General features: G+C 47.0%; 1 protein-coding gene across 1 annotated transcript in view; it reads right to left on the bottom strand.

Annotated features, from left to right (window-relative positions):
• FREM2 (FRAS1 related extracellular matrix 2) overlaps positions 1–13690 on the bottom strand; it is a 219001-nt gene extending 205311 nt beyond the window's left edge. Inside the window, exons 1-2 of the mRNA XM_073342495.2 lie at positions 8422–13690; positions 561–650 (exon numbers count right to left, since the gene is read on the bottom strand). Of these exons, the coding sequence (XP_073198596.2) occupies positions 561–650; positions 8422–13573 (5242 nt within the window). The 5' untranslated portion in view covers positions 13574–13690. The remainder of the gene's footprint in view (positions 1–560; positions 651–8421) is intronic.
• Positions 13691–16460: the final 2770 nt, after the last annotated feature.

Below are 16460 nucleotides of genomic sequence, written 5' to 3'. Positions count from 1 at the left end.
ACGACCTGTGTGCTGAGAAGATTGGATCCATGATGGCTCCTAAGATTCTTAGCATATGCACAACATGCTTCAGATGGCACGGTACCAAGATTCATCACCAAATTTGGTCCGCTGGTTGAATCATTAGCTTCCCTGGCTTGGGCCGGGTACTAATGGAGAGTGCAAAGAGAGATATTGGGCCCCGTGATCAGGAACCCCAGCATGGGACTTCTGAAGGGCAGCAGTCACTACTGCAGCTCATAAACTGGTGCAGTAATTACAGAGAGATTATGCTGCAACTATGTGTCTGGGTTGGGGATACGCAGGAAAACCACATAAAGCCCCATAACTTGAGCTTTATGTGGGATTTGAGGATTTCACCTTTTTACCATAGTAGTCTAAGTATTTTCACATTGAATATAGTTACCATTCCTTTGTAGCCACAATAATAATAGTCCACAATACTGAAAAGCACAGAAGCTAGTGAAGTAACAGCTTACACAAGCTTCCTGTAATTAACCTAAACATCTGCACAAGGTAGTTCAACCCACAGAAAGCTGTTCTAGAAGTTGAGTACTTACCACCATCTTCAACGGTAAAATGGAAAAGGTCATTAGTGGCGTTATCACCTTCTCTTAAAACATAGCATATCTTCATGTCATCAATATCAGCTGGAAAATGTCAAGACAAACACATTTTAACTTAAATGTAAACAGAAACAGTTTGAATAGGAACACTTAGTTATCATTAATTTGTTCATCAGAGGTCTGATTTCACTGTTAGGTTAGGTCTAACCTGCAATGTTAGCACATTGTTAGCAGAACTTGAGTTGGAGACACTGAGTTTGTTAACCTAGGACTTGAGTGTCCACCCTGGCTAGGAATTGTTGAACCTTGGGTCCCAACCTGAGACTCCAGAGTCTACAACGTATTATCTAGACCCGAGTCCAACCACCCACATCCCAGATTTCCTAGTGCCTTCCCAAAATGTGGCTAATTCTTGCCCTTTACTTGTGGGGCTGTGTGGGAAAACTTGACTGTCCACCAAACTTGACTGTCCAGAGGACAAAGAAAATTGGCCCAGGGGATAGTGGGATACTTTCGGCAAACTCCCAGAGCACAAGTCCAGTGGGGCTGTGTCTACACTGCAAAGCAATATGGCTTGAACAATAGATCCTGGCTTGACTCAGGCTTGGACCCTTCATCCCCGTGGGGTCCTGGGACCCTGGGTTAGCATGATTTATGTGTACATGGAAGGGGGGTTAGGTTTGAGTCTGAGTTCAAACAGAAGCCTAGGCTTACACTGCAGTGTAGACATACCCTTAGGAGTCAGAGGATTTCAGTATTAATGGATTGCATGTTTTAAAAAGCAAAGTTAACTGTTTTTTTCCTATTTATATATATTTGATCAACAGAACCCAGAGGAAATGTGCATACATGTGTGTTATGAGTGCTGGTAAGACGGTACGGTCAATGGTGAGGGTTTTACGTGGCGGGGGGGTAGGGGTGTTGTTTTGTTTTTGTGTAGCACTTTGCTCAGCTGAAATCATCACTACTTCTGCTACTGTTACTGATGCTGACTAGTACCTCACTCTGTAAGTAGTCTAGAATATGGTTCTACTCAACACAGATGAAGGCTGCAGAACTGGTCCTGAGTGCCTTGCCACTCATTCTGAAACATATGCTAACGTACAGAATTAGCGTCCACTACAGTTACATGTCGTGTGTCAAGCATGATCATTCAGACCACTGTATAACATTGGTTTTCTGGATCAACAAGCTGTCCAGTAACAATTTGGACAATAAAAAAGGAGAAAAGGGATCAGTCTTTCTGATTGTACAACTAGGGAAAATCTTGACACTCAAAGGAAACCTATTGCCATTGCTTACCAACACTAATGAATGCTGTTGCAAGGAGGTGCACTGTATAGACTAAAAGGGAATGAAGGAGCCAAGATAGATTATTGTGACCTAAAAGTGCACAACATAGGAATGCCAATAATAACAAGGTTACTGATCCTAGAACCCACATTACTTGCCTACCTCTTTCAAATCCATCCTCTGAATTTACTCTTAGAACAAGCTTTTATTAAATTATAAAACTTAAACAATTATTTTATGCCATATTTTAATTGCATTATTTCATGTCTTTCCTTATTTGTGGTAAAACTTGTTTTTTTCATTTTAATTATTGCACTGAATTTGAACATGCCTGTATGCAATGTGTTTGATGTCAAACTGGCCCCATGCAGCCAAATTCTGTCCTTACTTATATACCAAACTGAAGTGAAACCAACTAAGTTCTTTGAATCCCAGTACAGTGCCCTTGTAACTAGACCATCCTTCCTACAGACCATCTACTCTGCACAATATGGCTTACAATCTTTATAACTGAGCCATCATAAACAGGAGGTACTCAAACACTAGTGATGCACTGAAAAACCTAGACAAATTCAGTTAAATTAAAGTAAGAGAGCATTCAACTTATTTAGTTTAATAGATGTTGGAACATCAATTGCCGCAAAATAAATAGAGAAAAAAGGCAAAACAGTTATTTGTTAATATGGGTTTTCTAGTTTCTTTATGGGGTGACATTTTTTTAGTAAATACAAACTTGTCCTTGTCACTTAATTTGAAAGAGAAATCCTTTGTTTCTCCCAATCATACAGGGCATCATATCATGAACAATTTTAGACAAAACTTTAGAAAGTAATAGTATTTAAGTGGAACTCAAGTATCGTACAGATTCTCCCCACAAGTCAGGACGCGTATTGGTTGGTAAAAACATGTCAAAAGCATTTTGTGGTAAATGTGGTTGGTAAAAACATGTCAAAAGCAGGTTGTGTGCCCCTCTGCATAATAGTTCAAAAACCAGACATGTATCTTTTATGTTAAATAATTATCTTTAGTACATATCTTTTTACTTTCTTTTATCGTAGAATCATAGAATATCAGAGTTGGAAGGGACCTCAAGAGGTCCCCTCCAACAAAGAACTCCTAGAGTAATAAAGAGGTTGCAAGTGAATATCCTCATGTCAATGTGGCAAAAAATTAAAACTCTGATCCTACAAACAAACACTTACACAAGTGCTTAACTTTACACACACAAGTAGTGCTATTAAAGTCAATGGAACTAACATGCATAAAGCCAAGCACCCACATAAAGGCTTGCAGGATCAGCTCCTAAAACGATAACATCCACCAAAAAATATAATTAGATAAAGCATCCTACATGGATGTCTTTCTTTCTGTTTGTTAAATACATATTAGAATTATTTGAGTGAACTTACATTATCCTTCCATAGCTCATTTGGTTACATTAGCACTTCCTTAGTTGCAAGCAGTGATGCATTCCTTTGTGACTACAAATTCAGCTAAACTCTTGCTGAACAGTTTCTGGAATTGTGGCCTGATCTGCAATCCTATAGCTTTCTCTTTGGCAAGGGCAAATCTGTTAGCCATACAAGATTAGAAATTTGATTTTCCAGTTAAAATTAAGCCAAACTCATTTGATTGTCATGAGTTTTTTTCCCCCCAATAATGTACTTTTATTTTATTTATATATATTTTTTTTTAAAGAGAGAGAGATAATGCTTTCAAAAGTACTTGCCTCAACAAGGAAAGGTGTGGAGCAATACCACCCCAGAGGGGGTTCAGGGAGGAATTTTGATGAAAAATTCTGATTGCAGCCCATTCACTAAATCCCATTCACAGTACCAGATCTGTTGGCAGGTGTATTAGAGTTAAAGATCAGGCAACGGATCAGCCCTCGTCACTGGCCCCTTTGGGATATTATGTGCCCCAGAGAATTGTGCCCTATTTTTGTACACAGTTGTCAGATGGGCTTCTTTTGCTTTCACTCCCTGGCACACCCATAGAGCTACAGGTCATGCTCTTGCCTCTAATAATCAAAGCTAACCAAACTGGATTGAGTAGGCCCTAAAATAACACTTAGCACTTATATAGCACTATGCATGTTCAGAACACTAAAAAACAGTAGCTTATTAAAAGCAACATACATTTTATTTTCCTTAATGGAAAAGACTTGGCAGTTTGTTAATAGAGTTCCCCTGTTCATAGTCAATTATCTAATCTTAATGACTATCTTCTATGAACAAATTCCAGCCCTAACTTGCAGAGATGAGTGCTGTGCGATTATGCATAAGCAATTTTCTTAGTAAATATTTTTGTCCTCAGTGGAACTGAGAAAGAGTTTGAAATTACTGGCTGGGGGAGAGATTTTTGTTTTCATACATTCTCCACCTTTAAAATCCTTGCAAGCCTAAGGCAAGCTATGTAAAAGTAAATGGAGAAAATAAATAAATAAATACATACATAAATCAAGCAACAGAAAGTAATGCTTTGAAGTTGAATCAACTTGAGTAATAGAAAATAGTTTTATTATACATTTTCATATGTTGCACACTAGTTGGGCTTGTTTTGGGAACATTTGATCCTTCTATCTTGCTATCCTTTTTTCTTCTTCTTTATACTACATTAATATATTTAAGCGTATGGAGGAAGCGAGAGCAAAAAGCAATCCTGTATGCTTGCAAAATCTTGGAACTTATTAACCTGGGGCTCAACTTTGCTAACTTGTAATTTACTCATGTGACTAATTATTTGTATTATTTTAGTGCATAGGGGCCCCAGATATGGACCAGGACCCCACTGTACCCTAATGAAGTCCACTGACTACTCACGTGAGCAAGATGCTACCTAATGTAAATCTAAGAAAAATATCTAACATCCTTTAGTAACCCAAACCAACCCATATTCTGTACCTGAGCAAAGGAAGACATAGCGCAGGGAGAAAACCTGAACCGGATTATCAACTATCAGTGCAAACTCCTATAGTGCGTGATGTGTCCAATTACTACTCTGGAGTTTTCAATTGGAGTTTGTGGTTTATCTGAAATATTTGAGTGATTTTCTTTCCAGCATTTGGCAAAATATTAGCAGCTACGGAAAAAGTATCCTTCCCAAATAGTATACAAAAAGTTATTGTGTGACTAATATTTTTCCCCACTGGGGCAGTTGCTGCTAAAGCACAGTGGATCTGAAATCAGAGGAGTTCTCTCTTTCTATCAGATCAGTCTGTTCATTAATATAGTTATGGAGGCACCATCTTAAGAATGGGAAAACAATGTGGGCAGAAGCGTCTTCCCCCATGCTTGGTTCACCATCCTGTAGCTAAAGCTCTAAGGCTAGGACTCATGGCAATAAAATGGCCCGGGGGGGGGGGGGGGAGGAGAGGGGAGGTAAGGAAGAGGGGTTAGGACCAGAGCCTTCAAATTGCTGCATACCTCCTGCAAGAGGCTGAGCTTTATCAGCAACCACTGACATTCATGAACATTGAGGGCATTCAGCTCCTCACAGGAGATTCTCTGTATGTTGCAAGATGGGGCCCTTAAAAACGGAAAAGATAAAAAAAGAAATAGATGGCAGTAGGAGACTCATGGAGTCAGTAACAGGAAACTCTCATTGTCAAAACTGACCCTTGACAGTCTAAAAAAGGGGGAGGGGAGAACTGTACTCAGTGGGCCCCAAAGATGGGAGAGGTCCAACAGGAAGAAAGAAAGGCTGTTGCCTTGCATGTTGTGTAATCATTTATACCAGTGCCGCATGAGAGTGAACAGGGTGCAGAAGGCTACCCATTCTGGATCTGGTAATGTTTTACAGACTTCATGCCAGTGTCATGACTACACAAGGTGCAGGGCATCAGCGAATTGGGCCCAGAATTCTGTCCAGGCCCCCACTCTACAAGACTGAGTAAGCTTCTCTTACTAGCTGCTGAAACTTAAACTTTCTAAGTCTAGCCAAGAAGCTGAAGCTCCTCAGCACTGATAACCCTCTCCACACCCCCAGTAGGAGAAATGGTGAAGAGGGCATCTGGGGCAAAAGGGAGCATCAATGATCTTTCATCCACATCTTCCACCTGCAGGTTTGCCTTACTAATACTCCTGCCGCTTCCTATAAGTGAGGCCTTTTTCCCCTTCCCTCTTCCCAGCAGGGCTGATGTCATCCTTCTTCACTTGAGAGGCTACACTTGCCCTTGACTAAGGCCTTCCAATTTTGCAAAACTGCTGTCCCTAACCAGGAGTTCCTCCCATGCCTTTCACAATGCCTAGAGTTTCCTCCAATGCCCTGCTTTGGGACTGCTCCTTTCCTTCCCAAAACTGCTACCTTCCCCAACCCATACCTCTTGCTCCCATGTTTTTCTTCTTCACCTGAAGGCACCTGCCAGGTTTGCCTCCCTCCTCTTGGAAGCACATGCTTCTCCGTCCTATGACTGTTCTGCATGCCTACATGACCTAGTCTGTGCGAGGCTTTTTTTATTTCCCCCCCTACCACCGGTGGTAGACTACTGCAGACAAGGTGCTGGAGGCCACTGGCATTTTAATAAATACGCTGTATAAACCTGCTCTGAACAGGGACACACACACACACTGCACTTAAAAACACTGGTGCCCGATTGAAGCCTTAACTACATTAGCACTAGCTCCATCAGCACCGCTGTTGGAGACAGCAGCTGGTAGCAACAGTGGAACGTTTTTGGCAGAAAAGCCCAGGTGCAGACACACCGTAGCATGGGTGTGTTGTGGGGAAGCGTGGAGGGTCGTAACTCCTGCACTCCCCAATAGCTGCAAATGTCTGGATTAGGTATAATATAATATAATAATCAACCATTTATATATAATATAATATAATATAATAATCAACCATTTATACGGCACCAGGGTTATACACCCTGCTGCGTACAGCATGCAGAATTTCACTGCTTAGCCTCTTACACATCCTGTCTCTTCCTCCAGCACGCTCCATTCTTCTGCTATGCAGGATGTAGCAGCCAGAGGGCTGCATATCTGTCAAACAAGGTGGGTGGGCCGACCAAGTGGCAGGCAGTAACAAGCTGTCAGTATTCTCACAAATGAGCCTCCTTGCTTTCTGGAATGCTGTGCTGTGGTTTGCTCCTAGGAATACACATGACCCAGTCTATCTCAAATGTAAGACAAGGCCCTTAAAAAGGAATATTTCCACTCAGAGGAGTGCATATTCCCTACTCCTCTGTACTTCTCCCTGATACTCACCACTTCAAAAAGTCCTAACAAAACATCACTGGGAATGTTTCTTTATACATCAGCTGTGTTGGTTCCCACAGTTTAGGCAGCTTGAATTTCCTGCCATATTGCAATGATTTGGGGCTTCTTTTAAAAAAAAATAAATAAAAATAAAAAAAAAAGTTTGCCCATCACTGCAACTCTTGGGATACCTTTGGCATTCAGTCAAAATATGTAAGGTTTGTGGGGTCTGTTTGGTGGATCTGCAACTCAAGCAAACAAACTCACTACACCTAAGGCTCTACGAAGCACCATTTCACTTTTACTCAGCCAGCTATTAATTAACAACAACATAATATTGAAAGCTCCCCAGTGGAAAGATAATACACCCTTTTTGACTGAAGGTGGTTATTCCACAGCCTTGTTTTAAGGCTTTATTTCAGTGCATGGAAACCACATATGTTCTATCCTAACTATGCCACCTAGTACAGTTTACAAAACTAAGCAGCATTGACATAATTTAAAATATTTACATTACCTCTTATTTTACCACAGAGACTCGGTGATTTAAAGTTTGTGCAATTAGGGCAATAAGGTAGTAGTGAGATATTTGCTCCCTGGGCCTAGAGATAATTTTAAACTATGTAAAGTGCACCCAGGCAGTACATGACCAGTGCCTTAAATAGACTAGGATAGTTACTAATGGAGCAGTCAACTATTATTTTCTAAGGAAAACTTGGGGGGAGGGAGGGAAAAGAGTTATGAGTTTCTAATGTTTTATGGACCAATCCTGTAACCTGTACTCATGTTGAGTAGCTAGACTAAGACCTTGAGTAACGAATACTCAACATGAATACAGGATGCAGAATTATTTAAATTGTAAAATCTTCAGGACAAGCACAGTCTTATTCCGTTTTTGTCTGCAGCGTTACTGTAGCCAGGCTGGCCCCACAGTATTATTGAGACAAGGTAGAGGAGGCAGTATCTTTTACTGAGCCAAGGTCTGTTAGTGAAAGAGACAAGCTTTCCAGCTACACTGAGCTCTTCAGCCATGTAGTTTGAAAGCCTGTCTCTTTCACTAACAGAAGTTGGGCCAACAAGAGAGATTACCTCACCTACCTTGCCTCTCTAATATTGGGGGATATTACCTCACCCACCCAGTCTCTCTCATTCGCTTTGTATAGTACCGAGCACAACTGGTAGCTGTTCTCTGTGGGAACCTGGACACTACCACAAATATACATTAAAAAAAAAAAAAGAATCAGGCCCTTAACGCTGTGAACAGGCTCTTTCTGGGATCAACTATTTCAGAATTAAGTATGCTTCATTCCTGCATGCATGTTTCCAGTGCTCTAAAGACAGAGTACCAGACACGGAAATACCTTGTGTGAACTGAGTGATACTATGGTTGCCTTTTCCCAGATGGATCAGGAAGCCATGGCGAGGAGCCTCTGTGATCCTGATCTTGAGGGTAACATGCAAGCTGTCCCTGTCTTCCACTTTGAACACTTTGTTGGTAATCATAAAACCCAAGTGGCCAGTGGTCAAAACACGGAGAGAAGGGGCACCCTTATTTACTACAATTTGGGGTACACTATTGTCCACGGCCATTATCCGAATGTTCATTGTTTGGGGTTTCCTTGTTTCAAACACTGTGTCAGGGAAGATATAGAAATCAGTATGGGTCCCATCTGTAACAGTGAAAGAGAAGCTGTCTTCAGCTGACTCTGTGCCATCATGTTTGTAGCTTATAAGATTTTCATTCAGATCTTGTTTGGTAAAGGATGTAACCGGCTTGGTGTTATTGAACATGAGCTGACCGTGAACCGGCACTTGGGTGATAATAAATTTAAGCAACATATCAGGGGTGTCTCTGTCTTCCACCGTCAGTTCAAAGGGGGTTATCAGTTTATTTTCACTTTCGCTCACCACCAGGGTATGGATTGTGACCACTGGCTTTTTATTATCCACATCACTAATGGAAATTCGGAAAGTGCGAAATACTGGGTTATAACCATCAGTCACTTCAAACTCAAAGCTGTCCATTTTCACCTCATCTTCTGAGGTATGAATATAGTAGATTTTATTGCCTGCTAACTGGAGCTGAGTGAAGGTGGTGATGGGCATCCCAGACTGATCCGTGCATTCGAGATGGCCACGAACAGGTGCCCGGGTAATACTGAAAACCAAGTTCTCATCTGGGCTATTCAAGTCACTGGTGCTCAGTAAATCAGTGGTAAGTGTAACTTTCCCCCCTTCCTTCAAGGACACCCCTTTGCTGATCACGTCTGGGAAGACAATATCAATGCTACCTATGGTCACATAAAAATATCTGTCAATGAGAGGATTTATCCCATCTGTAACATCAAATTTGATAAGATCCCGAATACCTTCATGGCCAAAATGCATGTACTGAATTAAATTTCTGTCCACTTCATCTTGGGTAAAGTTCATTCCAAGAGTGATATTCTCAACCCCACCTGAAAGTTTTATTCTTTGTAAGAGCCCTTGTCCTGGCCCATACCTTAGAACGTAAGTCAAGGTTTTATCTTCAGAATCTAGATCAGTAGCCTTCAGTAGTCTGTTGTGAATGATTTTAGTCTCCCCTATTTCAATTTCCAGCCCATCATTGATGGTCATTCTGGGTGTCTCATCATCCACAGGAATAACCATGATGAGCACAGTTTTCTCTACAGCATGTTTACCATCTGTGAGTTTCACCTCAAAGCTGTCTTCCTTTGTTTCAGAGTCATCATGTTCATAGATAATGCTGGAGCTCTCAGTTATCTGATCCAGGGTGAAGCTCTCCACTAAGACAGTCCCATTGATCAGCTGGTTCACAATGTGGCCATGCTTGGGAAACTTAGTGATAGTGAAGGTCAGTTCATCAGCAGGGATGTCCCCATCTGCTGCATTGAGGATGGGAGTATCAATAACCAGGCTCATGCCTTCCATCACTACAAACTCTCGCATAAAGATTTCAGGCTCTTCGTCATTGGTTGGGATAATGACAATGGGGAAGAAGTGCCTTTCGGAAAAGTTAATGCCATCAGAGCAGCGGAAAGTGAACCTGTCTTCAACAGGCTCCACACCCTTATGGATGCTTTGAACGTAAAAAATGTGCCCTTGCCTGAGGTCTTTCAAAGTAAAGGCACTTATAGCTGTACCTGCTCTGGACTTTTCAGATCCTAGGGCTGGAGAGATGTTCTCTACATAACCAGAGGTGGGCTGAGCAACTATGGTGCACAGAATATCATCACTGGGTGTATCCACATCTTCAGCCCTTAAGTGGGCATGTGTAATGACTCTTTTGTCACCCTCCACTACCATTAAGTGTTCCCCCACAAAAACTTCAGGGGCTTGACTGTCAACAGGAAGGATGGTCACCAGCACTGAAACTCCCTGAACAACATTGCCCCCAATGCTCCACTCTTCAGACAGGTCAGAAAGAGTGAGGTTAAAAGTATCTTCTTTAGGCAGCAGCCCTATTTCACCACCTGTGTGAGCATATACCACAGCCCCATCCAGCACGTCTCTCTGGGAAAACCTTTCTGCAGGCACACCCTGGACCAGGATGTCCCCATGTTGGGGAGGGTCCTCCACAATGAAAGTCAGCATCAGATCATCCGTATCCTCATCCGTGCCCTGGATGACATTAGCGGTGATCTCAGCCGCACCATTCTCCAGCACGTCCAAGTAGGAGCCAAGTGTCCCTGGGGGCAGCCGTAAGGTGGGCACCTCATCATCCACAGGGTGCACGGTCACCTTCAGTGTGATGGGCACCACATGGACCCCATCAGTCACATCCAGACTGCAGGCATCATTGTGAGACTCAGCACCACTGTGCACATAGACCACCCTGCCATGTTTAATATCCTCTAAACCAAAGGCTGCTCCCATGGCCAGGCTGTGCCCAGAGAGCTGCAATTGTCCATGCTGGGGAGCCTGGGTCAGGGTGAACTCAAGGTGAGTGGGCTCAGTGTCAGTGTCACTAGCATCCAGCTCAGCCAGGCCCAGCACATGCCTTCCCCCCTCATACACAGTAAAGCCGCTGTTGGTTATCTCAGGGGGCTGGTTGTCTATGGGCTGCAGGTAGATGGTGAAGGTGCCTAGGGCAGCATTACCAGCTGCATCCTCCACCCGGTACTGGAACTGAGCCAGGCGGGGAGCCACCCCCAGCTCCTGCTGTGGGGGCCGGTAGGAGATCTTGTGGTGGTTGATCTGGGCCTGGGTGAAATGCATCACCTCCACTGAGTGGTCATCAGTCAGCACCAGTGATCCCAGGCGGGTGCCCTTGGCCCCCCCGGGGTGGTTAGAGTCTGTGTCAGTGGGGGGCTGGGTGACGGTGTAGTGGATCTCCCGGTCCCCAGAGTCCTGATCTGTGTAGCGCAGGTGCTTCCTCCGCAGTGGGGTTACCTGCTGCTCAGCCACCACCAGACGCAGGCTGCTGCCACCATGAAGCACTGGGGCCAGGCGGTCCACTGGGTGCACCCGGATCACAAAGCTCTGGGGCCCAGAGCGGTTGGGTGGGTCGTTGTCATCCTGGACCCTAAAGACAAACTGGTCCAGCACCACCCTGGGGCCGGGGTGCCCGATGTGCTGGTAGAAGAGCCGCCCTTCCACAATGTCCTGCTGCAGCCACTCACTCACCAGCCTCTCATACACTGGGGGATCCCCAGGCAAGCCCAGCACCCTCCTCCAGGGGGAGCCCCCATTCTCACCCTCCCAGCCCGGGGGTGGCTGGGCCTGACGGAGCAGCAGCTGCCCTGCGCCGGGCCCGGACTCCAGCACAAAGCGCAGTGTAGCGTCGTCTGAGTCGATGTCAGTGGCGCTGAGGGCACGGGCGGGGATGGGGGCCATGTCGCCCTCAGCCAAGGACAGCCCCGTGTTAGCGTTGAGCAGGGGCGGCTGGTCATCGGTGGGCACCAGGGTGATGGGGAAGAGGAACTCGACACGGTGCCGGGCGCCGCCGTCCTCCAGCCGCAGCACCAGGTTGTCGCTGAGCGGGGACTCGCTGCCGTCGTGCTGGTAGATGATGCGGCCAGCCATCAGCTCGGCCACCGTGAAGTGCTTGCGGGCCTGGGACTCCCCCAGCAGGGCCAGGGGCTCCTCCAGCAGGGCCAGGTGCCCGTGCCGCAGCCCCGCCAGCACACTGACCCGCACCTGCTCCAGGTCGTCCTCATCGCTGATGAGCAGGCTGGGGCTGGGGCCCGGGCCGGAGAGCGGCCGCGACTGCCCCTCGTAGAGCACCAGGCCTGTGTTGCGGGTCACCACGGGCGCCAGCGTGTTCATGGGCTTCACCACGATCATGAAGGCGAAGGGCTCGGAGGCAGCGCCCTCGGGGTCCAGCACCTCCAGCTCCAGCTCGAAGAGCCGCTCCCGGGCCGAGTCCTCCGCCGGCGGCTGGTAGGCGACCCGCAGCTCCCGCACGTCCCGCTGGCTGAAGGAGGCGATGGGCAGGCTGCGGTCGTCGGTGCTGACCACGTGGCCCTGGCCCGGCCCGAAGGGGGAGGTGATGTTGAAGAGCAGCAGGTCCGGGGCCGACTCGGCGTCCTCGGCCGCCAGCATGTCCGGGGTGAGGGCGGTGAGCACGAACTGGTCCACCTCCATCATCAGCATGGCCACGAAGCTGGGCCGGGGCGGCGTGTTCTCGGCGCCCGCCCGGATCCGCACCAGCACCTGGAAATGCTCCCGCCTCAGCAGCGCGCCGGCGCCCGCCGCCTCCCGCAGCTCCACCACCAGGGGCAGCGAGTCTCGGTTCGGGGAGCGGCCGGCCGCCGCGTGCCGGTAGCGCAGCCCCAGCCGCAGGAACTCCTCGCACTCCCACCAGAGCGAGGGCGACGGGGCGCCGGCCGCCGAGGCATGCCACGGGGCAGCCGGCAGGCTGAGGAGCTCCCCGTAGCGGGGCAGCCCGCCCAGCCCCGGCAGGGCGCCCACCCTGCAGCGCTGGCTGCCCGGCTGGAAGGCGAACTCCAGGCTGCGGCCGTCCAGCGCGTTGCTGGTGCCCAGCAGGCTCTCCACGGTGAGCGGCAGGTTGCGGGTGACGATCTCCAGCTGGGCGAAGAGCACCTCCACCTCCAGCGCCAGCGGCAGCACCACGGCGCGGCTGGGCGAGTCGTAGCGCAGCTGCAGGCGGACCCGGTCCCGGGACGGGCTGCGGGAGCCCAGGTGCCAGTACGTCACCTCCCCGGGGCCGAAGTCGCAAGGGAAGCGCGGCGGGGTCAGGCGGCCCGGGCGCAGCCACAGGGGGTCGTCGTCCAAGACGCGCAGGTGGCAGCGGTCCCCCGGCTGCACCTGCAGCACCAGGTCGCTCAGCGGGTCCAGCCAGACGGAGCGGCCGAAGGGGACGCGCAGCCCGCGGTTGGCCACCACGATGGAGGCGTCTTCCGGGGGTCCCAGCGCCGAGGGGTAGGAGAACGCGGGGCTGCCCGGCGGGGGCGGCTGCTGCGCCCGGACCCCGCCGCCCCTGCCCGCCAGTCGCAGCAGCAGCAGCAGCGCGGGCAGCAGAGTCCGCGCGGCGGGGCTGCCCTGCATGGTCCCTGCCTGCCGAGCACAAGCCAAGCGAGTCCCGTCTCAGCCCGCGCGGCGCAGCCAAGCCCCCTTGCCCTGCCTGCAGCCCCCGGGCCCGAGCTGCCGCTCCGCAGCCCGGCGAGCAGGCTGCGTTATAAACTCGCCCCCTAGCCCGCTGCGAAACCCCTCCCTGCTCCCCCCCTTCTCGCCCCACGCTGTCCAATAAGCACTCCCGGGAGTGCTGTCGGCGGCAGGGATTGGTCAGCAAGAGTTGCCAATCGTCTAAGTGGCGAGAGGCCCGAACCCCCTCCCCCTCTCCTTGCAACAGGTTGTTTGGAGGGTCGCCGCGGGAAAAGCAGCGGAGTTCCGTCCCCCCCTCCCGACTTGGAGGGTTGGCAACAAACGAGAGCTGGGAAGGCTGCTTTCCCCGTGCCATTGGCAGCAGGGGAAACAGAGTCCTGCAAGCGCAGGGAGGGTGTAAAAACTCTGGGAAAGCCCAGCAGCCAGATCCTAGGGTGCTAACACACGCTGCCCCCCCACCATCCCTCTCTGCAAAGGGAAAGTCTCGCCCCGTCCGAGCACTCTCCAGCAAGGAGAGGACTCTCCCTTCTACCTAAATTCTCCAGCACTGCCAGGGGAGAGGGGGGTGTGGTAACATCCCTTGTTTCATGTTCTCTGTGTATATAAATCTCCCCACTGTATTTTCCACTGAATGCATCCGATGAAGTGAGCTGTAGCTCAGGAAAGCTTATGCTCAAATAAATTGGTTAGTCTCCAAGGTGCCACAAGTCCTCCTTTTTTTACTGCCTTCAAATTCATCCTTAACAAGGCGTCATTCCCCACTTCCAATGAATGAAACTACTCCAGCCTACTGCAGCTTCTACAAAATACCGCCTAGAGCAGAGGAAACAATCCTAGGAATTGCTCAGGGGAACTATGAGTTAATAAATCCAAGAATTGGTGGGGGGCACTTTCTTTTCTTTTCAGAGCTAAAAGAGGGAGAGGAGTTGTCTATAATTGGCAAGAAAGAGAAATTAATGGAGAGAGAGGGAGGGAGGGAGGACGGTGAAGCTGGAAAACCGGAGGAGGTTAAGGAAAAAAGTGCCCCAAGGTGCTGAGAAAGCAGGCACAGCGCAGAGCTGTCATTTGAGAGATATATGACTCTGTTTTTGTTGCAATAATTAGAGTGCAAACTGTGTTAGAAATCTGCTTGTCAGCATCACATTTCTTTGCACCAGAAAGAAAACTGATAAATATCTGTAGGGCAAAACACCTTAAGTTATATCCAGTTTCACTCTTTAGAGGTGAGTGGTTTGAGCAGTGGAAGAATAAAAGTTTAAAGCTCTTTCTGCCTCTTGTGTTTGTATGTTTGGGTTTAAAAACTAAATAGAAACTACAAGGAGTAGAAACGTGCAAAGGTATTAGTTTCCCTTTGGATTTTTAATAAGGGCACATGGCCTTTCAGTTATCAAGTTTGTCATCTCAACTTCTCTCTCTCATGAAAATGGAAATGCATTCTGTAAAAATAGCCCTGGAACAGAGTTATAGGCAATTCAAAACAAAAAGGATGCGGGGAAATAAGTCTTAGAAAACAGATTTTATTTGAAATCAGTTAATGTTTATGCTAAGGGGACCATAATAAAGTGACCTATTGTTTTCTAGATGGAGCATTGAATGTGGAAGACAAGGTGGCAACAGCCCTGGAATACGTAATGAAAACAACTTATTTGTATTAGTGATGTGGACGTAGCTGGAATTATTTTAGCAATTTGGTATGATGGATATCACGGAGGTGACACCTTTACAGTCCTAGATGGGTCACTCTGTGACCAGCAAATCCATATTTATTTTAGTATAATATGAATACAACTATTATTAAAAGCATTTTTGTGACTGTTATAATTACTATATTTCAAGCCTGCAACATTTTCTTATAGGGATGGAAACACCTAGGGGCTATTATAAGAACCTATGTAGAAAGAGACAGACAACTAATAAGTTCTATTTTGTTAATTGCAACATTATACAAATCAGTGTACACTACATTTACATTTTCTTTTAAATTTCTGCTTCCTTGTCTTTAATGAAAGATGAAGAAGTGGCACAAATGTTTCCCATATTCAAGAATATCCCTCACATTAAGAAATCTAGCATTAGAGGTGACCCTTTATAAAAGGGATGGAGTGAGGGAGATTACCAGTGTACCAGGTGATGGAAGAACCCCATATTTCAAGCTCTGGAGTAAAACTGTCTGGGTTTTATTTTTAAACAGAAATTTTGGGGTTGGGGAGTGGTAGAATCCAATGTAAAGGAATATCCTCCTTCACCAACATATGTTAATTTGTTAAAGGGGTCTTGTCCTTATAAATTTGACCCCATGTAAGTTTTGTTAAAAAGAGGCTTTCACCCATTGTTGGTCCAATATGAATGCTCTCATTAATTTCAGTAGAAACTGTTAAAAAAAATTCTCCAACCAATGTTTGCAACTCATATAGTCCAAATTTCTTTAAAAGGACATTAAAGCCAGAATGTGAAAATAGATTAGAAACCAATCACAAACAAAGCAAAACTGACTAGGATTTTCACTGTTCATCTTATTAAAAAAAAAGATAAATCAAACAATATAACTAATAAAAAGTGCAGTCATTTCAGAAGTCAACTTTTGATAATCAAAATCTTACACAGGTAAGGAAATTTTTAACCTGACAGGTTTCAGAGTAGCAGCCGTGTTAGTCTGTATCCGCAAAAAGAAAGGGAGGACTTGTGGCACCTTAGAGACTAACGGGGGGGGGGGGGGGGCGGACAGCACTGGGAGTGCATGCGGGGAGCGTCATCGGCCAAGGAGAGGGGAAAACAACAGGCAGAGGCGGCGAACGGAGGAGATGGGGGGGGTTCGAAACCTGGGCGCCCT

The sequence above is a fragment of the Lepidochelys kempii genome, chromosome 1 (genome assembly GCF_965140285.1).
Source record: "Lepidochelys kempii isolate rLepKem1 chromosome 1, rLepKem1.hap1, whole genome shotgun sequence".
Taxonomy (NCBI): Eukaryota; Metazoa; Chordata; order Testudines; family Cheloniidae; genus Lepidochelys; species Lepidochelys kempii.
The sequence above is the reverse complement of the archived record's forward strand: the minus strand, read 5'-3'. Positions and strand labels throughout refer to the sequence as shown.